General features: G+C 34.6%; 1 protein-coding gene across 1 annotated transcript in view; it reads right to left on the bottom strand.

Moving 5' to 3' along the window:
- Positions 1-4,747: 4,747 nt before the first annotated feature.
- Positions 4,748-26,117, bottom strand: part of LRCH2 (leucine-rich repeats and calponin homology (CH) domain containing 2) — a 31,283-nt gene continuing 9,913 nt past the window's right edge. Inside the window, exons 12-21 of the mRNA XM_010565331.1 lie at positions 20,699-20,767; positions 18,172-18,220; positions 16,925-17,041; positions 13,647-13,691; positions 13,139-13,189; positions 11,977-12,034; positions 9,902-10,014; positions 8,583-8,720; positions 8,216-8,293; positions 4,748-7,049 (exon numbers count right to left, since the gene is read on the bottom strand). Of these exons, the coding sequence (XP_010563633.1) occupies positions 6,930-7,049; positions 8,216-8,293; positions 8,583-8,720; positions 9,902-10,014; positions 11,977-12,034; positions 13,139-13,189; positions 13,647-13,691; positions 16,925-17,041; positions 18,172-18,220; positions 20,699-20,767 (838 nt within the window). The 3' untranslated portion in view covers positions 4,748-6,929. The remainder of the gene's footprint in view (positions 7,050-8,215; positions 8,294-8,582; positions 8,721-9,901; positions 10,015-11,976; positions 12,035-13,138; positions 13,190-13,646; positions 13,692-16,924; positions 17,042-18,171; positions 18,221-20,698; positions 20,768-26,117) is intronic.

Genomic DNA, 26,117 nt, shown 5'->3' with positions numbered 1-26,117 from the left:
TGCACTATCAAAGATGTTGCAAATATATACACAATTTAAGCATCTATTTTTAAATGATCACTCTCCAACTGTGCCTCAGAACTACTTCTGTCATGTCCTGCACACATTTACATATTGATCATTTGGTTACATTGCATTTTCTGAGTTTTATAATCACGAGTTACGAAATAAAATAACTGAATACCAACGGAATGATAATCGTAAAGCAATCACATTTTCCTTGTTCTACACATTACATAATAGTAAAAACTATTCACATTATTCCCAACATAATCCACCAAACAACCCTTTTGCAATGCCTGCATATGCCCCTCATGGGAATCAAAGCCTTGCATCACCTGCTGCTGCAACAGACACGAACAGTTGCAGCTAAGAATTCCCACAGTTGCAGCCATGCTTAATGTAACACATCAATTCAGGAAACACAACCGTATTAACATTTGCATGTGAAGAGCACAATCTTGCACATGCTCCAGAAAGCGTACTAATACTGAACAATGGGAGTTCCCATGCCAGGAATGGCATGACCAAATCCTAAACAAATATAGCAGTTCTGGAAATGTTTCACTGGTTCACTCATATTTAAAAATGAAACAAAAAGGTATCCTTGTGATTATTTCCAAATATTCTGTTTTACAACCTGCCTTCATAAAACTTTTGTGGAAAAAAAAAGGTTACATTTGCCATATTTCATTTAAAGAAGTGAGGAAATCCTCATAGTGCCAAGAATTCATTTTAAATCACTAACTTTATGTTGTAGCTCAGTTAGAAAACTACTGAGGGACATTCTGGTCTCACTGAAGTCATAGAATCAGAGAATCATTTAGGTTGGAAAAGACCTTTAAGATAGAGTCCAACCATAAACCTAACACTGCCAAAAGGGAAGGTTTCCCAAAACAATTAAATTTGCTGTCAGTTTGAGCTATTATTCTCCTTTAATATTTGCTAAGATACTAAAGGAGTCCTGCAAAGACTTTTTGGTTTTGTTTAAAATTTAGATTCTAAATGTATATGGGAAAACTATATTAAAAATTCTTCTTTGAAAATGCAGTCAGCTATAAAACATTTGAACTAAAAATGACTGATTATGTCATTTTTATAACAACTTTTATTCTTTCCATAGAAATTAATCAGGTAGCTTATAGCAATTTTGCCTCCCTTTGCCTCCCATGTTAAAAAAAGTAAAAAAAAAAGATCAAAAACAATGAGGGAACAAATACTGCATATAACCATAACTTTAAAATAATGCTGTCAGAATTGTACTATGTGAAATACTTAAAGACAAATAAAGCAAAGTGGCATTTTATTATATAAGAAACACAGGAACCAGAACTGTTCCTGTGCAGTGGCAAGTTTAAACTAAAATTCAGTTAATCACATATGTTCTCTATTTTAACAGTCAAGACCAGCAGAAATTTTCTTCACAGGAAGAGAATAATTTTTTACCTTCATAGTTATTTTACCAAAGAGATCTGTGCCATAAAATTCTTGATTAAAAAATACAGTTTGCCTTTCATTCCATTTGTAAGTGAATTACGTATATCCCACAGTGTGTTGCATATGGAACAAGAAACAGTATTACTGTTCTGATTCACTCACATGAGAGGACAAGTGACACACTAACCTGTTAAGAGCCATGGTGCAATTTCCAATCAGTGAAGTTCTGTAGTTCCTAGAGCAAGCTTGCTCTGTCTCACTACGTCATTCTTTGCGGGTAGAAGTTAAATACTGGCAAACATCTACTTATCTATTACTCTCAAGTAAAGTTACTGCTTTCCTTCGTGTTTTATCCAGACTGCAAACACGTATTTAAAAGAACTCTGCAGCCTATGCAGGAGGAGGCAGCAGTATGAAGTAAGGAGGTGCTTCCTTCAGAAGTTGCAGTCTCATCACTACAAAGCCAGAGGGTAGTGCAAATGGCACCAACTAGGTACCCTACCCAGGGCTTGGAATGGGCAATGTTTTCTGCATTCTGCAGCACTGGGATAGAGCTATCCAAAACATACAGTCTTTGGGAAAACAAACATGCCAAATTTCTTGTTGTTGTAACCTCTGCGGAAAGCTCCATGTACTTAAGGATCTGCCTCCCTTGCCATGAAGCAGCTACAAAACCTTTCTTTCTCTACTAAAACTAAAAGCTTTTCATTGTGAAGTGATTCAGTGTGAGATCAACTCAGAGCACTCTCTCCTTGGAAAACTACACTTTGCCTTTCCCATTCCTGGTCTTAATGATTTTTTTTAAAATTCCAAAGAGTCACCTACAAACAGGAAATATTTCACCAGTTTTTTTGTGTGTTGGGGTGGTGTTATGTTTATTTGCTTTTGTTTTTGAAGTAGAGGTCACTTTAATATGATGTACCTCTTGAAAGAAACACATACGTTAGCCTGATTTAGAGATGAAAAAGAGAAATTTGATTTACCAATACAAAATCATCTCCTATTTGCAGGAAATTGCTAAAACCTTCCACAAGTTGCTTTTGGTTGAACTCAGTTGAATTATTAATGTGCTTTATTTCTGCATTGGTACACAGACCAATTCCGAGACAAACAGGCAGACCGCAGCTGTATTAGATACAACTACCTTTCACACAAGCATTTAAGAAATCAGCAGAAAAGAAATGTCAGACCTTTTTCCTTCTCTTCAATACTGAGAAGAGACATGGAAATTCAATTTTAGTGAAAACAGATGCCTTTTCACTTTTTGTTTTAATTTGGCTACAGATTTATGTCAAAATCTGAGAAGACTGCTGGTAAACGGTAAGATATTTGAAATAAAGTTTTTAGTGCAGTAAATAACTGATGGTAGTCCTCACCTGCAATTTTACTGAGGTAACATACCTTCCCATAATATGAAAGCTGTGCTTCAAAGTAATTTTTCCTACCATCTTAATATTGTATATGGCATATCAGAAAATTTGTATTAAATAAATGAATCAGTGTAATATTTTAAAGCTTCCTTTGACTTACCAGAGGTCACTATTCTTAGTCAAGAATGTGACACTAAAGCTTTGCTAGTGTCAAACAAATTTAAGCCATGTTTGCTATGGGCTCCAACTTGGGTGTTCCATAAACCAAAAAGGTGAAATCCTTACTGAAGTTAAGAGCAAAACTTGCATTGACTTCGGTGAAGCTAGCGTTTTACCCAGAGATTCTTATTATTTGTCATAGTTATTTATTGTTTCAAATGTATTCCTCTGTACTTTATGATAATTTTAGTTCTTATATTTTGGAAGGCCTCCAGATACATGGGTATAGATGGTTTACTGCATCCTCAGCAGTGCCCCAGCTAGCACACTGGATTAGCATTATTATATAATAGATGAAAAGCATTTCTGAGATACTGTGGGGGAAGTCACCACACTTTACAACTATTCTAATGCCACTGCTTTAAGATCTCACAATATCTGGGGCTTTATTGCTTAAATGAAAGATCATTCATGTGCGACATCCAATGACATAAAAATAGAAAAAACACACAAGGCCAGAAGCCCTGTCAGTATGTTGATTCACTCAGTAATTTATGGTTCACACCACATTATTGTAGTAACTTTGTATAGCATTCACAATAACAAAAGCACCCTAGTTAACTCTTAAATTTATTAGGAAAACTTAATGCAGTTTCCTAAAGCTTTTAATGGTGACTTCTCTTCACATCCAAAGTAAAAACTGAGCAACTACTATAGGAATTGGGCAGGCGTCCGCTTTTAACCATCCTATCAGCTGTACCAAGTATTAAGTAATGACATTGCATCCTAAAAATAGGAAAGGATCTCTCAAACACACTAAATGTTGGGAGCAGGGATTCTGGAATCTCAGAAGTCACCAGTGTCATTGGAGCATTTTCTTTAAAAAAAGTAAAGACGAAGGAGGAAAGTGGCATACAGTAACGAACAATGTCAAGTCACTAGATCTGTGAACAAACAAAAATAAGTAAGAAGATTCTGGGAATCAAATGGAAAGGGAGAAAGGGAATAGTAGGCAAAATCTTGTACAGGGAAGACAGCAGCAATTTCCATGGGCTGCTTTAAAATTAGAACTCAAAACTTTTTTAGCATCTTTTTTGCAGTTGCTCCTAAAAAAAAAAATCACAATGGGAACAGCCAACTTTAGCAAAGCTTTAGATTATTATTATTTGTAAAAGCAGCTAAAAAGAGATGAGAAAAGATTCATCCAGGCACAGTGGAACTTCTCAGATTGCTCCTAAGGGTACTTGAAGGCCTTAATCTTTGCAATGCTACAAAGGAAGCCCTGGAAGAGTCATTATTATCCTTTCCCATAAGCATGAACATGGCCATAATAATTTCCAATGAATGGCAAAGTAAGACTGTTTCTAGCAAGTTTGTGGGGAAGAAGTCCAGAGTACTTAAAAAAAAGTTATTTTAGTAGTTTTCAACTTCAGAGATACAGTTTAAAATGAGTATGTTAATTGCATATCCAGTTTTCAAGTTACTTAGGAAATAAGCTAAGCTTAAAAAAACCTTGTAATCATCTGGCATGCTACATCAAGGGAATTCTTAATGTTTACACTGTGATATAACTTTAAAAATTTAGATATAGTAGGAAAAAAGTTACTTTAAGATCAGAAAACATCTTTAAATATGACAATGAAATAGTAGTGTTGATCAGTTTAAGCCTGATAACTGAAAGTGACAATTTACAGTTAGCAATTCTATGGCTAACATACCAAAATAGAACTTTGTTGTTGTCAATACCTTAGCAAGGAATTGAAAGACCAACTTTTTTTTTTGAATGGTTGTGTTCTTCAAATGTAGCAAACAAGCATTTTGCTCAATGAATTATATTACTTTATCATTTTAGTCTTAGCATGACTTTTCAGATACGGCCTTTAACAAAAAACAGAGACTTAAGTTGTTAAAACAAGTATTATGTGAATGATTTAAAAACCAGACAGATTTGAAATACCGTACTTCAAAGGTCAAAGCAATCCAGTTTCCTTAAACAAGTATTTATGTAACCTAAGATTTATATCTAGGACTTTGCAAATTAAGTTTTACGCCAGCCTCTCCATGAGCTGTATTTTAAGAAAATACTATAAAAACATTAGTGGTTTTTAACTACTAAACATGAATCAGCTTGTTGCGATGGATTTAAAAATAATTTATCTTTCTTTTTTTTAAAGTCTTGTCATCAGAAAGAGGTTACTTTTCCTCTCAGCTATTGATTTTAAGGACTATAGTAAATGAAGTAAGGAGTAAACTATACCCCTCCCTCATTCTGTTATGAATTATATTACATGGGGTGTTGATCAGTTGGAAAGAACAGAATCAAATCTTGTTACATGCTTGGCAAACATATCCCTCAATCAAAATCAATGTAGCCTGAAACAGAAAATCTGTGACAGTCAGAACTTTTTTTTTTTAATTGAGCTACCTATTCATGAAGAACAAACTAATGCAAACAGATCTATTACTAAAATTATGAAATTATTTGCAACTTGTTTGGACAAGAGAACTCAACTGTGTATGGTTTCAGAATGTTCTCAAAACACCGAGAATTTGTGCAGAAGCAAACAAATGCATAAACTCCTACGTTTCAAAAAACCACCACAGTGGAAATTTTTCTTTCACATTTATCCAGAAAAATCTAATGTCTCAGCACAGTGACATTTGTACAAACTGATTTGTGTGCTATGCCACACTTGTGTAAATTATACAATAAATCCCATAAACACTAAAAAAGATAAACATTGATATTTCCCAACTAATTATGGATAAACCTGTTGTAAAAACGTAACGTGAGATCAGGAGCAATATTACACAAAATCCTGAAAGTCACAGCGTAAACCTGAGATTTTGGCAGTTTTATCAAAATGTCCTAAACTACTCTGTATGCATCACTAGTCCTCATGTCGTACTCACCATGTATATTTGTTTGTCCCAAACAAAGAAAAGTAGACAACTTTTTTTTTGTCCAATAATACATTAAACCAAAAGTGATTAGGTATTATCAAATTAAATATCATAAATAAAAAGTATTTACAGTATTTTCTAATTATTAGACATCAAAATAACCAATTAAATTGTGCAACAAACTTAAAACACCCAACATCAAAAATGTGAAGTATTACTTAAATCTTCACATACTGATTTTACAAAAACCTATTAAAATATTTTAAAATTTCCATTTTATCTATTTTAAACAAAGAAATTTCAAAAATGTTTAAGACTATTAAGAGTTATCAATTACACAGGCACTTCACATGTAAACAATCTACAGTACAACTGAAAAAAATATTTGGCACCAACCTAGAAGACTGGAAAAAACTCAGTAAAATGTGTCCTTTTCCCATTATATACTGTTTTGTGTAATCACCATACACTCAGACTAAATACTGGCAATGTTAGAAGTGTGTAAGTTACAATCAGGAGTGCAAAAAATAAAGAACACAAATATTAAGCTTTCTGAGAGAGTGAAAGTGGATTACAAGTGATCAGTCGCTTGCATTTTTACCATCATACCATGGCTACATTTTTGTCTTACCTTTAAATCAAATGATTGACTTGAAAGAGTAAAGGGGCGGGGTGGGGTGGTGGTAATGTGCTTTATACTTCTAAAATAATTCAAACACCATTTTCAATGTAGGAAAAGAAATCCAGCATTTAACTGTAACACTGAGAGATGTTAAATGGCAGCTTTTAACTTAAATTAACTGGAAAGAGAAACTGATGTTACCACCATCTCTTTGTGCATCCAATTACAAAAAAGAAAAAAAAGAATAATTATGTTCTTTTAACTGTCAGCTGACTCCAAGGTTTTCATGTACAACTCCAAAGTAAGGCTCTCTACAGCATCTGGACAGATATTAGTTTTTGATGGCTTGGATGTTCCCATGTAGGAAGCTGAACTGCCTCAGAGCAATACAGATCAACAGATCGAACGGTAAGTTGTCTAGCTTCGAAGAAGTCACGTCACATGGAGGAAAGCTGAGATACTTTCAGTGTAGGCAATTCAAGCAGAGCTTGAACTGTGAGGCCAACCTTCACCAGACCCCTTTCCTCCAGAATGTGATGAGGCAAGCAAAGTCTCTCCTGCAAAATAAAGCAGTACGTGTATCATGCTTCATTCTTTTTTTTTTCCCCCAAAGGCAGGTAACAAACACGTTCTCTCTGAAGTCACACATACATCACTAAGACACTTGCATAGAAAATGTCTTCGACCTTAGATTTTGCATGTGGTTCTCTACAGTAACAGAATGTTCAGAAACCAATTATATCTAAGATCTGTTTAAAGTGTTAAACTATGACAACATCAGAAGACACATAAAAGACTGCTAATTTCATAAAGCCAAAGACTCTGTTTCTTTTCATAAGCAGAGCAAGAAAAACAGGCTGATGGGCACTGCTGGCTCAGTGGCTTACTTCCCCCTTCCCTTGTTTTGTAGCCTTATTACCAATTTTTCCCTTGGGAAAACTTAGAAGTGCTGACAAACTGGGTCCCCAGTAATGAGCCATTCCCCAAGAAAGTCATATTTCAGTTTCAAAATTCAGCACAAGCTGAACAATTTTCCCAAGTGCTAGCTGGTGTTACATGTAATTCAGGAGGTAAATCTTAGCATCTCTAACTTCTGAATGGCCTGTGGCTCCACACTAGATAGAAGCTGTGGCAGACCAGTAACATAAGCTTCTAAATCCATGAACTAATTCTCTTGTTCCACTAAAAAGGGTTGAGGGAGTTTTTTTGTCTCTTGTAATATGCAGAAAATTATTTGATCTTTAGTCACTGTCCCTGTCCCCCGTCCCCCTCCAGGGAAGTAAGACGATGAACTTGGGCAACAGAAGCATGAATAATGGGCTGCAACTACGGCCATGCTAAAAAAGATAGCTAATCAGTTAGGCTACATATTTCTGTAATTGCAGGGTTTTTCCCAGGCAGACACTGAAATTCATTCCAAACTGAGTTGCTAAACTCAAGACTTTCAAATATTACAACATCACCCTCTCGCATCAGTTCTTCTGTAAAATAATCATCTAAACAAGGAGGTATTATTTTTACTATAAGGAACTGACTAGAAACCCATAAAGTAGCTTCCTCAAGTTCATGTCACAGGCCAGAAATGGCACTTCTTTTCATATCTTCAAGTTCCCTGGTCAGTACTATCATCACTATTGCTCCCTGAATTAAGCCCCCCAAAACACCCATCTTGCTGACATTTTCTGTTGTTTTTAATAATAAGTCAATAAAGCAGTTAGTATACCTGTGGAACGCCCAATTTTTTACAAGCATCAAGAAAGTTTTCAACATTTCTTCGGCATTTTGCCATACTGAGTTTAGGCTGTAAAGACAGGATGTTAGATCTTCATCATACATTTGTGAAATATTGTACATTTCTGATGCAAATTCAGTTACAATTGCTAAAACACAGAACAAATTCTATGGAGACTCAGTATATGAAAATAGCTCTTAAACTAGACTTCTGAGCCTTGCTTAATGCTTCTTGCAGAAAAATCAAAGTGAGGAATGTAGCCAATTAAAAAGGTAAACAAGATTAATGATGTTTTAGTATTGAAATTCAAAAGCTTGTTTTCACACAAGATGCAACAAAAGTGAGATAAATGACTTACCACTGCTGGCGACGGTACATGAATGCTGGCAACAGAACGTGGCCTTATGTGATTGGCTAAATGGCAAAGAACTACTCCATCCATCAATGCTGCTCCAATGTCATCTGGCAAAATTACTTTTAACCTTGATTCAAGATTCTATTAAGAAGTCCATAAGTAAGTTACTTTCAGCATTAGCTAATTTTCAATTTTAATTCCAGGGTATTTTGAAGTATTCAGTTTAAAGGGGACATTTTAATACTAAAGTGAAGTAAATGGAGTTAACTCACACTTTAGTTAGTACAGATATCCTTTTCTCTTTATCATTAACATTACATTCCCTTTGCCTGTTTTTTTTTGTTTTTTATGAGATAGCTACATACATTGAAAAAGACATGCAGCCAACAACTACCATGATACATAGCTCTCAAAGCCATAAGATGAACTCACTACTCAATAGGAAAGCACAGAATTTAAGGACGCAAATGTCAGGCTGAATACCTCATTAGCTGTTAGTGTGCAGAATTTGTGGGTTGAAATCATACACCATTTTACTAGGAGAAGGAGAAAAAAAAGAAAGAGGGGAACACAACCACTTCGGGCATGGCCATTTCACTCATGCAGATGACAGTTAAATAGCTGAGGAAAGGGTGGCCAAGAAGTGCCCACAATTGTGTTGCAAAACAGAGAAGGGAAGCAGGGAATGTTTTTTCCCCACACCAGCAACAAGCCTTCACCGCTCAGTAAAGTGCAAAGTAAGTAAAACGGACAAATACAGAAACAGTCTTCATAGAAGTCACACCCCAAATTAGAATTAGTACTGCCCTGGAAAGCAGAGCAGCTACAATTCACAGTTAACTATAACTGTTAAATATCTTGAGAACAGAACTATAGAGAAAACAACTTACTGGAACTCTGAAATGTAGGTCCCATTCAGTATTGTATAACTGGTAGCAACTCTCTATATTCAAAAAGCATTTGGCTATTCAGAAGACTATGACCATCTTCCTTCAAATCTCAGGTCAAATAGCAGCAAACACAAGCAGACATATTGTCTCCCTAGAAAAAACTAAAACCTCAGAAACCTAAAAAAATTTTCATTTTTCATTTCACTTCATTTTTCAGCTAAAAAAACCCCATTTAGTTCCTGGTTGGTATTTTGGTTGGATCAAAGATAGTATCAGTGTAGCCTGTTACATGAAACTCCTTAGGAAGAAATATCACTACAGAGATGCCCTTGTGCAACTGTCATGATTTGCAGGCCTTTATAATAAAGGTCTAAATTGTGGTACAGAGCAACCTAAATGCACTGCACTCATATAGTAAATAATGGTACATACATTACGAAGCTGTCTTATTTGTTCCCTTTCTTCCCTTAAATGCTCCATTTTCCTCCTCATTGTAAATCCAGGGTCCACTGCACCATAGTCCTGACGTGATGCACGGCTGAAAGCTATTAAACATTAATGAAGTTAGTTTTCAGAATTCAGATTTTAAAAATGCAATGACTAAAAACCTGCCACCAAGGATAAAAGTGGGAAAAAAGCTGCAGAACTTTTCAGAACAAATATATTTAAGTATCCTGATGTAAAAGATGCTATGAAATTTATCTTTCAAATAAAATACACAGATCATCTTAAGTGCAAATGGATAACTAGAAAATATGGAGATAGAATCGACTTCAATATTCAAATATCTGTTTAAGATATACAACTGCATTTGCAATTCTCCAAGCATATTTTGCAGTCTGGATTTGAAAGTATTTTCATTGTGTTTTACTTTTAATCAAGTATAAAGTCTTTATGGAGACTAAAAAAGAGACAGAACTTCCCGATATAACTTACAGTGAAAGACTTTTTTATATATATATATATACACACACACTCACACATATGTGCATGTTAGTTGTGCATATGCAGAGACACAGCAATTGCTTATTAAAGAACTAATTGAAAAATATGAAATGTCTCATCTAAAAGTTCAGACATTCACTTTACTATTCTTCACTGTCAGAAAGCCTTCAAGTGACAATTCTATTATTTTATAGAACACTGGCAAATAAAAACACTTCTGTAGCAATATGACTATATCCTTAAGTATTTTACCCCATGCTTTTGAACAACAACAAAAAAAATCAATACTTACACCTTTAGAACTTTCTATATTGTTTCTAATAGTTTGGATTTTAGCAAAAGATCTAACAATCAAAAATAACAGGAAATTTTATAGATAATCTTGAAATCACTGCTCTGAATTTATACATTATGAAAGCATGTAGTTTGTGTGTGTATAGAAAAATATAATTGCACATTACCAACAGTATCTATGGAAGCATCTAAATCCACAAAGATTTTGGCTTGTAACTAAAAAACAAAATGCCATTCACATTCCTAGAACTGAGTGAAAGGGGTGCTGCTGTTTTACAGACACACGCTGGCAGTGAGTGGCTCCTAGGAAGCCTACTACCGCACTGAGAAAAAATGGGCTGAAAAGTCTTAACAAGCCTCCTTCCTCCTATCAAATCTGCACCTTCCTGCAGCCAAGGATGTAGGTAACTCAGAAGCCTCTAAATGATCACAGCCAGGCATGTCCTGGTACATGCAACTAAACTATCTCTGGCACAGAAGTTTCACGGAACTGCTAGTATTAAGGAAGTCAAACTTTGCTACCATAAACACTGAATGAAATTAGACTGAAGAGTTGAGATCATTCTTTCTTTATGAATTTGCATGAAGACTGTTCCCTTAAAAACAGAGAAGAGTGGTTATTAACTGGAAAAACGATTGCACAGTGGCTTTTCCAAACTATGGTTTACACTGTTAACATCCAATGTTCACAGACACTTGCAAACAAAAGAATACTGTAACTGAAAAAAACCCTGTATTATTTCTACCTAGATTTCAGAGTACTGAAAGTCTATTGTTTAGACAATACAGGCTTCTTAAGAGGGTAGGGCAGTCTTGGAAGAGTCAGGGTGCAGCAAAGCACTAAGCCATAAAACTCCTGGCAAAGCTCTGCTCAAAGCATGCTTTCATAGGACAAATTACAAAAATCTGCTTCTCTTGAAACCTTCCTGCCTCATCTGTCAGGTCTCAAGAACAATTGCATGCTGTTTCCCTGTTCTTTGGCAGTGACTAAATATGCACAAATAAATCAGTGGGGAAAAAAATTTTTAAAATTAATTAAAAAAAAAAATCACTGTGCAACTTGGGGAACTTTCAGTTATTCATTTGCCAAAGCAGCTGTCTACGTCTTTCCCAGTACTGTGCTTGTGATAAGTACACTGAGTGGATTGCTGTACTGTAGCATCTCTTCATATTCATTCCAATTCATGCATCTGCTATCCTTATCATCTCTTCCAGCCTGGGAAATAAACATCTGTTCTATCATGCTATGTTACAGAACAGCAGCTTACCTGACCTTGGTTTGAGACCAAACGGACCATGAGTGTTACTATCTGTCCTTTCATAATCCTGTTAAAAGAGGTAAAGTCAATTTTCTTCCATTCCTTAAAAGAATTAACTTTTGTTCCCATCAAGACAGTGTTTAAATTATTCTTGCCTAGGAAAAGTGAGTCCTTCTGCTTAACTGTAACACACTCTTTTGAAGGGGACAGTAGACAATAAATGGAATGAAAGTAACCTCACTACATGCAGATAAAATTATCTTACTGAGGAAGAAAAGCAGCACCAGATTAACTAAAATGTACTCTAAACCATTTCCAACTACTGCAAACCATTCTGTGGACAGAGTTCTAAACAGGCTGTAAGCAAATGCAAATATCCTCCCAACACTTAATATCACAATATTTCTTAGGAAACATTTACTTTCAATTATGAAGATCAGGTTTTTCTCATTTCACCATCTAAAAAGGAAGACGCACTCAGTAATTTGGTATGTACATGAGATATCCTTTTTTCAATTCATTTCACTGTATTTGGGAGATGTTCTCATTCTGCTCCCTCAGGTTCCTTATTGACATGAGGTGGAAATATTAATAATTTTTGGTATGCTTTATTCAGAGCTCAGTAGCGTAGTGCAGCCACAGTGAGACTACATGGACATTGCTTAAAAAGGAGAGCAACCAGTGAATGGTGCCCAGTGAATGAAGCTGCAAGGCTGCACCACAAAGGTGACAGCCAGAATCGATGAAACTCCCTAAGAAGTATCAGTACCCTTGTGTTCCCTGTGATATATAAAATACTAAACCACAAGTTTTATTGAAAATCCTCTGGATGGCTAGTGCACAGAGGACTCCTACAAAATACTGCAAATTTGATTTTTGCTTTATTAGCTTTTTTCATTACAAAAGATAATGGAGACAAAGCAATGCACCTTTCTACACACCAGTCAAAAAGAAGAAAAATCTAGGAGAGATCAAGTAGTTGCAAAGGTAAACCAAGTTGTAATATCTGTCTCTAGTCTCTATATACTTTTGAATTTTTATTATGATGAAATATTTCTAATTGCAGTTTTAAAGGAAACTAACAGCTTTATACCTGCATGGAAAACCTGGTGACAAGTAATGCGCACAAAGAAATGTTTGTTTAATGAAAAACAAAACCACAAACTTGTACCTCAGACGACACAGGAGACTGTGGGGACACATTAGTATTATCACTGTCTTGCTAAAAAGAAATCAAAGAGATGAAATTATAAAAATGAAAATTATGGTTTAACAAGAAACATGAAATTATGAAATACACAATACGTGAGACATGCAACATTTATCAAGTATGTGATATATTGGCAGCAACTAAATTTAAAAACACATAAATCAAGGAAACACTGTTCACTTTGTGTCGAATACTACTTTTACGTTACCTCTGCTTGATAGGTGAGAATTAACTTTCCTATTACCAAAGCAAGTAAATGTCCTACTTTTCCCCAGTACACAATCTTGATGACTTTTTTTCAAATAAAGGAGTATAATACTTATTTCTGCTATGGCTTTGGAATGCAAAGTTTGTTTGTGTGGACTCTAGCCAACGTTCTCCTGTTCTGTGACTGTGGCTCATAGGTGTTCATAAAAGATGAATGAATAAAATGTTTTCTTAACTATTTCACACAATTACTATTTCTCACCTCATCATTTTCATTTCCACTTGAACTCTTTCTGGAAGACTTATACTGCAAAACACACACAATTATTACTTTAAAATAGAAGTATGATTTTAATTTGAACTAAATGGCTTGATCTCATTCAGATGTTACTTATTACTAGTGAAGCTGCTGAGGAAAAAAAAAAAAAAACAGATTACTGAATCAAACCAGCAAAAAAGAAACAAACCAGAAAAGGAACATCTAGTTCCTACGCTAGACAAGATCTTAGTTATGTAAATGAGATAAGAGCATTTTAAAACCAAATACTTTTATAACATGAACTTTGACTGCCTATAACAGTTGATCCCAGTGAAAAGATTTTAACAACTGCTACTCTGAAGCATTATTTGTTAGGAAAAATTATGCAACCTGTGAAAGTTACTTTTACAATATGTTTTGCTATGTAACTAAGTTTGCTTACACTTTGAGAGATTGACTTGACATTTTAAAAAAATTAAATTAAAAAACCCCCAAGATTTCCTTTATAACTTCAAAGCCTGATCACATCCTTTTATCTATTTAAGACCAGCACTTTTTCCATGTCTGTCTGATTTGCTGCACACTGCCTTCATCACTGTCCCACTTCCTGATTAGTGTAGGAAATTTCCTAAAAGTGTAGGAAATGAAGGAAGGATTGAAGAAATTTACAAAAGTGGTATTTAAGAAAATAAGCATATTTCATTGTCTTCAGAGCAAGTGTACAAAAAATAGAAAATACATGCAGCTAGAATTAAAAAGATCCATCACTACCAAACTCTGATAAGTGCATTGTGTGTATATGGCCAGCCTACCTATCTTTATGATATAACACAACACAGGCTAAATTAAGAGACTAACTTTGGAACTGGAAGGATGGTTATCCTTCAAATATCTGACTTGCAGGGGTACATACAGGTTTTAGAAGAATTTCTTAAAAATGAAGAGAAACCTGAATTGCAACTGTGTTCTTTAATATTAATAAACACACAAACTTACATAGCTCTGTTATAGAAAGTTGTATTTCTTAGTTATGCATGAAAGATGCTCATCTTCTTCAAAGTTGTAACTGAGCACTGTTGGACTAAAATTGAACAGCTTTACAGAGTTGAATTTTCAAGAGCCTTTGAACTACATGCTGTATGATGCTGACAACAATGGTGAAAAGCATCTCTCTTGAAAAATCATGATCTGGGACAAGCAGCCTTCGTTAGCTATCCTACTGCTGTTCATTTTCTGTGCAAATTAAACATGTCTTTTGCAGAATGATTCAGTAAAGTGTCAGTTGTTGGTTTGTGGGATTCTTCTGGTTTTTTTGGTGGTTTGGGATTTTTTTTTGTTTGTTTTGGTGGTTGTTTTGGTTTTTTAAACTATGCACAGAGTACAGGTAGTTCTGGGGTAGTGACCTGTTACATATATCCATGACTGAATATTTCTCTTCTTGGGTTTATCTCCTGTATGTTTGCGGTACAAAGCAATATATTACTTTGGCAGCTGATAAGGCAAAGCTTAATCTTCTATGCCCTGCAAGCTCCACTGCTGACTTGTGTTTATACAGGCCTTTGGCCAGTTCTGTGTTCATGTTTTTCCACCGTAATTAACCATATCAAACCTAGCATGTAGTAATTCTTTTCTATTGTTGATACACTAACAAGAATTTCAGCTTGCACATAGCTAGGATCCAAGACAACTACAAACTAATCCGGGGCGGGGGGGAAAGGCATTTAGGTTGATAAAATCATCTTAAATGGTAATATTCTTTTTACGTATTTAACACAACAAAGATTTCAGGTTCCAGTGAGACTTCAGTGCAATGCCACAAGAAAAGGAGTTCCGATTCTCACGGGCAATTTCCTGCCCTACTACTGCACAGTACAACTGAACAATAAAAATATATAATATGTATAACAAAGATGCTCTATAAATACTTCCAGATGCTGATTCAAGTAAAGTTTCCCTGTTCTAATGATGCCCATTGCCGTAATTTGGCATGTATTCTTAAGATATTAATGTTTGGCAGTACAGATAGGATTATACAAAGAGCTTTTATTTGCCAAGAAAACATGGACACAATATGAATTGTATTTTCACTGGTTTCTCAGAACAGCAGTGGTACCAATTTTTTTTCCCCCAGTTTGCCATGGAAGACAGACTTCATTCTACTTGCTTATTGCGTTGTTTTTGCAAATGAAACTATCAGTGATACAGTATTTTTTGTTCCTGGTACAGCCTGCTTAATTCACTTTTGAGACATGTCTATAGCTGTATGTAATGTGATTTCAGGTAGCTGCTTCCACCACAGAGCTCAAAACTAAAATCTGTATTAGCATTTAAAGACATCCTTTAAAGTTATGAGAAATCACTAATGCAGGTCATTTGTATTGATAGCACAGCTGTTTAATGAGTCAAATGACTGAATTTTGTTTTACTTAGAAGTTTCTCCCCTTCCCCTCAAATGCTGCAGGGCAAATTTAATTTAGGGATGAAAACCCTGGAAAGAGGATACAACTCCATAAACTATTCAGGAAAAAAAAAATTCTTGTGATTATAGAAGCTGTTTATCCGAGCTGTATTTTTCCCTAGAATTTAATTTCTTTGATGTTCCCTAGCATTTCATAAACATGTTTGATGGCAAAGATGCAAGAAACTAATTTCAGAAGTGACAAATTTAATTTTAACTCAGCCTAGCACTGGTCAGAATTCTCTTATTTCTCTACCATACCCCAAAACAAAATTTTATCTCATGCTGCTGTAACGTCATATCTGTTCTGCAATAAGCAGACACTGACATCTGGTGACCAGTGGTACACTCCACAGCAGTAAAGTAATACTGAGAAAATTTCCTCTCAAATGCAAACTAATGCAGTGAGAACCAAAATGCATAGATCATGCTTATAACCATGCTGCCCAAAAAAGTAATGTGTATTTTTCTTGCACTACAAAAAACCAAACCAACCCACACTCAAAATGGATTGGGAAGGACCAATGACTGAAAATTAGTTTCTGGCTTTACCAGAAGACAACTGTAAATTACTTTCTTTTATTTAAAGGATAAACAAAGTCTTTGGTAGATTTTTTCCTTCTGATTTTCCTGCACTCTCACATAACCCTAAACACATACATATATATTATTTAACTCAAAAGAGCCAAATAAAAAAATTACAGGTTACATACAAAATTAAAAGCATGACAAACTTTGATGTTTTCTCACCTTTACTCAGTTATTTAGTTTCTACTACTCATTAAAAAAACAAAGTGTTATCCACCCACACTCCCCCCATTACCTTGAAATACTCTTTTCTAATTTGTTTACTTCTCCTTCTTTCTTCATTCTGCCAAATCACTGGCTGTGTTTCTGGCCAGTGCTGCTCATCCATTGAATCCTTCTGGTTTTCCAGTGGCTACAGAGTTCAGAAGTATTTTTACATAAAAGGTAAATACACCTTGTGTGCATTAACACAAATTATTATGAACTACAATTATGAATTGTTTGCCTCGATCTAGCTTTATGACATGAAAGTATTATCAGTCTTAATGGTGATTCTGGTAGAAATCACTTATGTTTTACGATTTGAAAGGAAATATTTCATAGAAGAAAAAGAATCTATGAAATAATCCTTAAGAAAATAATACCCTTTCTGCATTAAGCCTAATTTCTGCAGGTGCGTTAGGAAGCCACCTAAGGCTGCGATGAATAACTTCCAAAAAAATTAGAAGTGTGGTTAGCCACTAGCAAATCTAATTTCTCAGTCTGAATACTCATTGCACAGGAAAAGGATGGCTACAACAAGATAATGTAAGTGTTTGTCTGCTGTTCCTATCTAAAAGATTATACACATCAACTAGCTGTAAAAGAAATCTCTCTTTCAAAGTATTGTATTACGCAACACATTCTGAAGAGACAGCTAAACTAGATTTAGTCTTAAAATAACAATGACTATGTATGAATATCTATTTTATGAAAACTGAAAGCAGACAATCTGAAGGGACCATTTCACAAGGCTAAAACTACATTTCCAACTATTTCTTCATATTAGAATATCAGGCCATTTAAAGCAATTGTAAATACCTGATGGATTAAAATCTAAAATAATTTAAAAAGTACTCTCTGCAGTTTCACTGCAACTTTACCATATCATGCAAGTTTCTCAGTGAGGTATGGGGAATGAAAGGCCTATATAATTCAAACCATTTAGAAATTTAAAAAACAAAAAAACATTATAGTGAGGCAATAAAATTTGCATGCAAAGAAATACTAAAACCAAGTAAGTAAAACTTATGTCTTATTAGTTTCAAGATCTTAAAGCTAGTACCATATGTTCTTAAAAAAGGCCTCCATTACATACACTTCAAATTATCTTCAAACGTAAATTCTCCAAAGGTTTTACATTTTCCACCACAATTACATACCTACAATAACTATGTGTGTAAGCAACCATATGAATGTATAAAAGTTTTCTGCCAGAAATGCAAAAACAACCAAACAAATTATTCAAATATGAAGCCACCACATTTACATTTGACTATTTACCTGCCAGCTGAATGGGGACACTGGGGAATTCACTTCATCTGTTGAGACACTAGAAATTAAGATGAGAGGCAGTATGAAATTTACTACTTTGTGTACTTTAAAACATCAAAAAGTGAACACTTAAAAAGCAGCTTCTCTGTATTTTTGGCTACCTGTATAAGGATGTCACAGTGTGGCTAATGTATTATCATTTGACTAAAATCTCAAATCACATTTCACTCTCCTTTACCATATGCTGACAATAGGTCTTCCACACTACAGTACTTTATTCAGATAAAGCTTTTTCTTAAGCATGTTGATCTTTAGATATTACTAATGCATCTTCATTGTTTTGTTTCTCAAAGCAACCAATGAAACATTTTGTTCAAAGCTGACAAAAGATCTACTCTTAAACTTTTGGAAGACTCACATGCTTCACTGTTAGCTCTATACAGTAAAATAGAAGATTATACTCATAGGGAAGGGAAAAACATTTTAAGATGGGATAGTGAAACTGCAAAATCTCAAAAAATACACTCTGGAACATGGACTGCCTGAGTTTATTGAAAGTTCTCAGGAAGATAAAAATGTTTAGATTCAGTGGCACTCCAAAGTTTTCTTTCTAAATGTTTCTGTGAAATTCAATTCTATCACCTTACCAGCAACCATTTTATTCATGTTCTGACAGCTGGCTTAGAAGCTGTGCAGTATACCAAAAAGCTAGCAGCTGGGGATTGAATGCAAGAAGGACATAACACCATGACCAATTATAATAAATCCTAAAGGGAAAGCAACTAGGCACTTAGCTTCTGCTACTTTGTATTCCTTTTCCTTCATTTTTTTTGCTGTTTGCCTCAAACCAATAATACTTTTTAAAGCTGTTAGGCATAGGAAATTTGGCTGAATCATGTCCAATAGCTTGATAAGCAATCCAGTCGAGAATTGCAGGAACTGCTGCAATAAATAACCAAGTTTTGCTGTTGATACATATACATCTATTGACATGTTCTATAAGTGTAAATTCTTTAGGGATATGACAGTCTTTCTACTCTCTTTGTATGTTCCTTATGCAGTGTGTGATTTGGGCTCATATATCAGTGCAATAAAACAACAAATAGCCTGCAACATCTACCTTATCTTGCGTGCACACTCCAAAATTAAGGGGGGTGAGGGTTGGGGGTTTTTGGGCGTGGTTTTTTATTTGGTTTTTGTTTTGTTTTGAAGTCTCAGAACTGTTTCTGTTGTATTAACAAAACAGGGAAAGGTAAATTTAACCTTTCCTGAATCACCCTATAATATGAAGGCCTAACATAGCTGTACACTACAATAGGTGACAGCATCCCAAAGAACAGATACTGTATGTTAAGTAACCAAGGACTGGAAAGTTCCAAATGCAAATTAATAGCTGCAGCATGGTTCATATAACCACGGGACATACATGCAACCAGCTCTTCAAAATCGCAGATAGCAATGAGAGAGAAGACAGCCAAAATAGGATGTATCACATTGAAATATCTACAGTGTGTCCCTTTTCTGTTCAAGTAAATGCTTTCCTGATGTGTACCTGAACTGTAGAGAGCTGTTACCACCCCTAGTGCTCTCTAGCAACACCACCAGCAGTTACGGCTTTTGTCTCTAACATTCACACTCAAACTGGGGTCTGGACACAAGCAGATACAGATACTTTTGAAAGTATAGATTTTAAAAGACTATGGGGCTGGCAAAAAAAAAAAGAATCACAAAAGCCACTGTTCAAATGGAGTTCTCATTGCAAAGCTGCCAGTAAGCTCTCCCTCTTTTGCTTAAAAATTAAAATAGATTACTTCTTGACCAAACTGATTAAAAGAACTGATCTAGGATTCCTTAAGGGAGCAAGGGCTGAAAACTTGCAAAGTTCTCTCTCACCCGTAGAGTCAGAAATAGGAAGTTGTGATTTCCCAATTTCCTAAAGACAAGGCTCTGGGTATTTTTGTTTGCTGTTGTTTTGTGGTGGTATTTTTTAATCCGAAAAAGAGCATAAGAGTACATCTCCTGCAGACAACGGTTTCCTCATTGACACATCCTCCACAAACTACGTAAAGGTTCTGCAGGCTGAACTCCCAGCAACACTTTTCCAACAGCTCTTAAGAGCACAAAAGGACTGCCAGGGAGGAAAATTTAGATGCCTAAGCACAGCTAACAGTGCTATTTTATGTAACAGGATCTAATGCATTTGCGCAGGACTGTTACCTATGGGAGACATGACCTTCTGGACTGGAACTGGATGCCTAAAACATCACTGAATACCTGTCTTTAGGCACCTGCATTGCTGCCATGATCAGACCCACAAATTAGTTTCTGGATGACATCAACTTTCCTAGAGGCTCAAAAGAACAGATTATTTTTTTTTAACTGAAAAAGAATCTCAAGAACAGATTATTTGTGTAGCTTCTACTTCATCTTGAGCTAAAAACATTATGACAGAAGATGGCAGTAGTGACACAGAATAAACTTAAAAATTAAATTAATAAAATATTGAAAGCTATGATACATTTAAGTATATCAATACCATTTTTCAGATTCCATTGGCTGCTTTGGCCTGTTCCTTGTGCTTACTGAAACTGAATGATTAAGAAGCCTAGAAAGAAAAAAAATACATATTTATTCAACAGCTATACAGTTCAACCTTTTTCTTATATGTCATTTTCACTGCATAACATTTCCTGTAAATAGTTTTGAACATTAAGGTGACATTTTCCAAAAAATTAGAAAAATGTATGCATGCACACACATGAAATACAAGCCCAATCCTGCTTCCACTTAAATCAACAATATTGTTTCCAGCTCTTGAAATATTTCAAGTTCTGAATTTTAAGGAAGTTAAACTTGATGATCATTCAAACCAAAATGAAGACTCCCTTTATTTTTCTCCCTAAATACATACTATTTCAACTGATGTCACACCTGTGTAAAGTTATGCTGCCCTCAACACAAAAGGCCCCACTGTTCACTAAAATTAGAAGACAGAAGACAGTCAACCTAACGCAGACAAGAAATGATACACAGATTAAGCACAACAAGTCAGTCAGTAGAAGCAAGTAAGAAGGTAGCTGAGTAAGAAACACTGCAAGTGCAAAGGAAATGTAGGGAAAAAAGGAGAGGTGGAAAATAGAGAAACAGGCTAAGAACTAAATGAAAAGTCTAATGCTGAAATGAACCAATGGAAATTCCATTTTTCTAGACAGTAAATAGTCAAAAAAGCCTAAACTTACATAGAGATTCAGAAATGTTTTTTCATCTGGAACAAAAACATACTAGACATGTGCACACACAGGAAGAAGATATGAGCTATTATGGATGTTTAAATTGTTAAAAATAACAAAACAATCAGTAGCACTTAAAATTATTCATTTTCCAGTAAGTGTTATGTTGAACAGTAACTAGAATGAGTAATTTTGAATTCCTGGAAGTAGTAATATTACACTTTGACACTGACTTCATGTGCAGAACTGTGATCAAAGTATATTTACACTGAATTATATAGAGAACTATAGTGTATTAAGAATCAGAAAGAACTAGAACACCAACTATTCAATGGAAGAAAGTTAAAACAGTAGGCACCTTTTTATATTTCATTGTCACTACATAGGGCAGTACAACTATTAACTTCAAGTGATTGGTGATTTTTCAGTCAGACTTCTCTGATTATTGTGATAACTTTGAGCTCAGTAATCTCATTTGTAGCTTAAATCTCTCACTGTGTGAACCTCAGTTTAATGGGATTATGAGAAGTTAAGCCTGTAAACCAACACAGTCTGCAGCAACTGCTCTCCCTATATTTTGCCTTCAGAAACTTAATTTTGAGGGCACGTTCCAGAATTAAATTATGCTACAGCCTGAAAAAAGTGTTACAAAAAATTAATATTCAGAGCATAGGTTATCAAACCATAACATAAACGTGCTATTTTAAAGTCATTAACTTTTAGAGAGAATACCCATTTAAATTAGCCTTATGTCTTCAACTGAAAGCAATTAGAAATTCAGAGAGACTTTGTAGCAAGATATCACCACTTAAACAGAATGAGCTTTAAAAAAAAAATAATAGAAATTTGAGTGACCTAAACAGTTTGATGTCACATTTGCATCAAAACTGACACTATCAGTGTAAATTCAATAATTGTATGTAACACAGGCCATTTCTTTCTTAAACTCACGATAGGAAATGAAAGGAAAAACTATTCAAGCTAATTCAAACACATATACACATGAACTTTTCAGCTACACTGTTTCTATGAAAGTATATAATTAACATTTGAGTTTATTATAAACTAAGTTTATTATAAACAAAGTATATTTTTACACTTTGCAAAACAAAACCAAACGCAATAATTTTTGAAACTTCCTCTTTAAAAACTGAAGAATATTGATGGGGAAGTAACAGCAAGTTCAGCATCTGTCAGGTTAACGGTTACTAGTCCAGTCAGAGAAATCTCATTTTCCTGTGGAATAAGGAACTTGAAAGTTTTTAGTTAAAGAAAATGGTGAATAAAATTAATCTGGATTTACTAAATTGCAGAATAAGGAATTCATGGCAAAATAATTTGTTCAGCTGGAAGTGGGGGGGGGGGAGGCAGGAATCGGTCACGGTAGTTAAGAACTGTCTTCCAGGAAATACAATGCAAAACTCAATATGCAAAATGAAAGTACAAGCAGCTTATATTCATAAGTCATGCTCTTAAGTGTGGTGTTAATGGTGCAAAGATTCCAGCAACTGCTTCCATTCATACTACAACTCATTAAATCCAAACCTGTTTTTTTTATTAGGCAGATCAATTATCAGGCCTATTACTGATGGTCATACTGAATCACTAAGTAAGAACTTGCATAAGACACTTGTATTAGTACTGCAGTTAATTTCCCACTTATGGTTCCTACTAACCACACAAATTCTGTTACAGAGGTAGCATACAAACTATTAGTCTGAAAGGGCTCTAAAACTCATATAAACTTTGAAATGTAAATTACTCAACAGCACATACACAATGACACTTTTATATATATATTAAACTCAAAAAACAACATTGCGGCTCATTTTTCTAGTTTTATATCATGCAAGCATAACACCTACTCCAAACTGCTGACTAGATAGGAGAGAAAGGTGATGGCAAGACCAATTACAATACTGGAAAATATTTTCTTAAGTTTGAGAATTTAAAAAGTGGAATCTCTTCTCAGTTACTTATACTTTCATATTTTGAGCAAGCGTGACATCATGATTAAGGGACACAAAATAAGTGAATGATGGTAATGTTATTTTAAGGTTAGCTATCTTGCAGCTTAAACAAGCAAGCACTACCGGATCTTTAAAGTGTATAAAGACACTAGAAATATTTTACAGTGAGAAAAAAATGATGTATTTTAAACTCATTCAGGAGCAGTCTACTGTCTTCGCATATGACTCTGCTTTGTGATCATAAGCTGTACTCTCAGGGATTTAGTTTTAGGAAGTCACTGATGTCAAGTAAGAACGCATACTTTGATGCAAACTGAAACAGGTTCATTTAGAACTAATGCAGATTATTTAATCAAAGCTATCCCACTTTCTTTTGAAAAAGACTAGGAGTATCCAAAGTTAGAGTTTCAATTGATAAAGGTAACAAAGTCTGAAATCACTTGATTCATCACCCATATGTTTGAGCATGGTCTACACAGCCCATTCCAGATTCCTTGTTACTTGTGAGGTTTGTATATCTGCAAATGCTTCCTCATGGCTGTCAAATGCAGAACAAATTGTCACTGGTCATGCTAATTTGGAAATGATCACTTTAAAACCAAGATACCTTAAATAAAAAACCCAATCTTTTTCCTGAGGTTCTATACTTGAGGTATTATATATTAAAAAGCAAAAAAACTGAAAAGAAAGCATGCCAAAGGTACAGGAAATTATGCTTCTAGGTTTGGATTCATTTAAATGTTCTTTGGAGAGTTGCCTAACTAAATATTTTTCTTAAATGGTATTCGATCTTAAAGAACAAAAACTGCATTGCAATCTATTTTCGATAACAATATCTTAGGCTAACTTAGCCAATCCCTTTATTCTGTTTTTGTTCAAGAAATGGCCAAAACTGTTTCTTTTGTCCACATTTCAACTTTGGAAGTCTGAAGCTCTACAAACACTTTATACCTTGATGCACGTCCTGCCGCCCTTGTCCTCTGGAAGAGTTTTTCACTGAATGAAGTTCTATAGCTTAATGGCCTTCGTCTGTATTCATATTTCATGTACACCAAAGCCAAAGACGGAAGAAGGAAGCAGGATAGTTTGATGGGAGAGGACAGGGAAGTCATTAGCATAGCAAGCAAAAAGAAAAGAGACTGCATAATATTAAAAAAAACCACACTGAACAAACAGAAATATGATTAATAAGAAGCTATTTCACGATGCCCACTTTTCTGGGGATTCTTTTTACTCAGATTGAACATATTTTCCACAAAAACACAGAAATATCTTCACTAAACTTCTAAATATTAATCTTATTGCAGTCTATGGCAAGAAATTACAAATTCACAAAACTATAGCTTCAAAATCAGGGCTAAATTTTATGCCAGAGGTAATTTTGCCCTCATGTACTTAAAGATACATAAGCAAGCTTTAAAACATAAATGCTAAACTAAGAAGTAAAACTTAACAACTAATAAGATTGTGTATACCTAACAGTTCCAGAGCAAAGCAGAACCATTAGCAAGATCACTGCATTAAGATACAACGACATATGACAAATAAAATCTAAGTTGCAGTACTTCAGAAGAGGAGTGGCTTGGTATTTCAAATGATTAGATAACCAGGAAATATTAAAACTAATCAAACAATTCCCATGTACAACATAAATAACCATCATATAAAAACCTAATATAAGAAAAAACACTTATTCTCTTTTTATTAATAAATTAATATGAGAAAATTTAGCATTCTTATCTTTTTTTGCAATATTTTTGGTAATAAGAATGTATTAGCATTAAGATTTCATTCTTATTTTTCCCTTCCCAACATGAACAACCAATTCTTAATCCTTCCCCCCCCACACACTACTGCTATTGTATTTAATTAATATAAAATGCTGGTAAATTTTTAAAGCTCTGCAATTCATAGTATCAGGATATCAATTTCTAAGGGCTTCACATGTATTTCAACTAACTTAAAAGAAAAACAGCAATGCAGAATCTTGTTGCTACACAGAAATTCAAAAGAAATAAGAATAGTATTAAGCTGGTATGAAGTTCAATCCATTACTGTGGGATAAGGAACGACTGTAATGAACTATTTAATGAACTACTATTAACTACAACTTTTACATTTCAGGAAAGGGCTTACGCTCACTGAAGTACCTCACTGGTGATTTGCCTGCTTGGTAAAGGAACCAGAAAACACAGATCCTACCCTAGCCTGCCTACATCCTATGCAACTCCAGGTATTCCTTCCTGCTCTTCGTTTTACACTGTTCTTAACTTGTTCTATTACATTCCTTTTATCTCCTGCTGATCTACAGCTCCTTTTCAAGAATCATTCTGTTGTGATGCCCAACTTAAAGCGGAAAAAGTCAGGCAGTTCATCAGGATGAACTTACACTATTCAAATTATTTATTTTTATATATATTTATAATATATCTATGCTCTGCCATTTGACAGAATAATGTTTGAAAAAGTTTCCCTTTCAGTCCATAGGAAATTTATATCTCGCATTAGACTGACTGCAGGAAGTACCACCTAAATTACCTTGTATTTGAGTAAAAATAACCAGTTATGAACAAACTGTATGCAGGTTCTGTAACTCATACATATTAAGACAAAGTCATTTTAACATATTACCAATAATCTACTTATACGAGCATTAACCATGCCTACTTAAGTATACTGCTTTGAAAATAAAAAGTACTAAAAAATTAATATAAATCAAACCAGGAAATCAAGAGACTTTCACATTCATCTCTTC

The sequence above is a fragment of the Haliaeetus leucocephalus genome, unplaced genomic scaffold (genome assembly GCF_000737465.1).
Source record: "Haliaeetus leucocephalus isolate CR32 unplaced genomic scaffold, Haliaeetus_leucocephalus-4.0 Scaffold189, whole genome shotgun sequence".
Classification (NCBI taxonomy): domain Eukaryota; kingdom Metazoa; phylum Chordata; class Aves; order Accipitriformes; family Accipitridae; genus Haliaeetus; species Haliaeetus leucocephalus.
The sequence above is the reverse complement of the archived record's forward strand: the minus strand, read 5'-3'. Positions and strand labels throughout refer to the sequence as shown.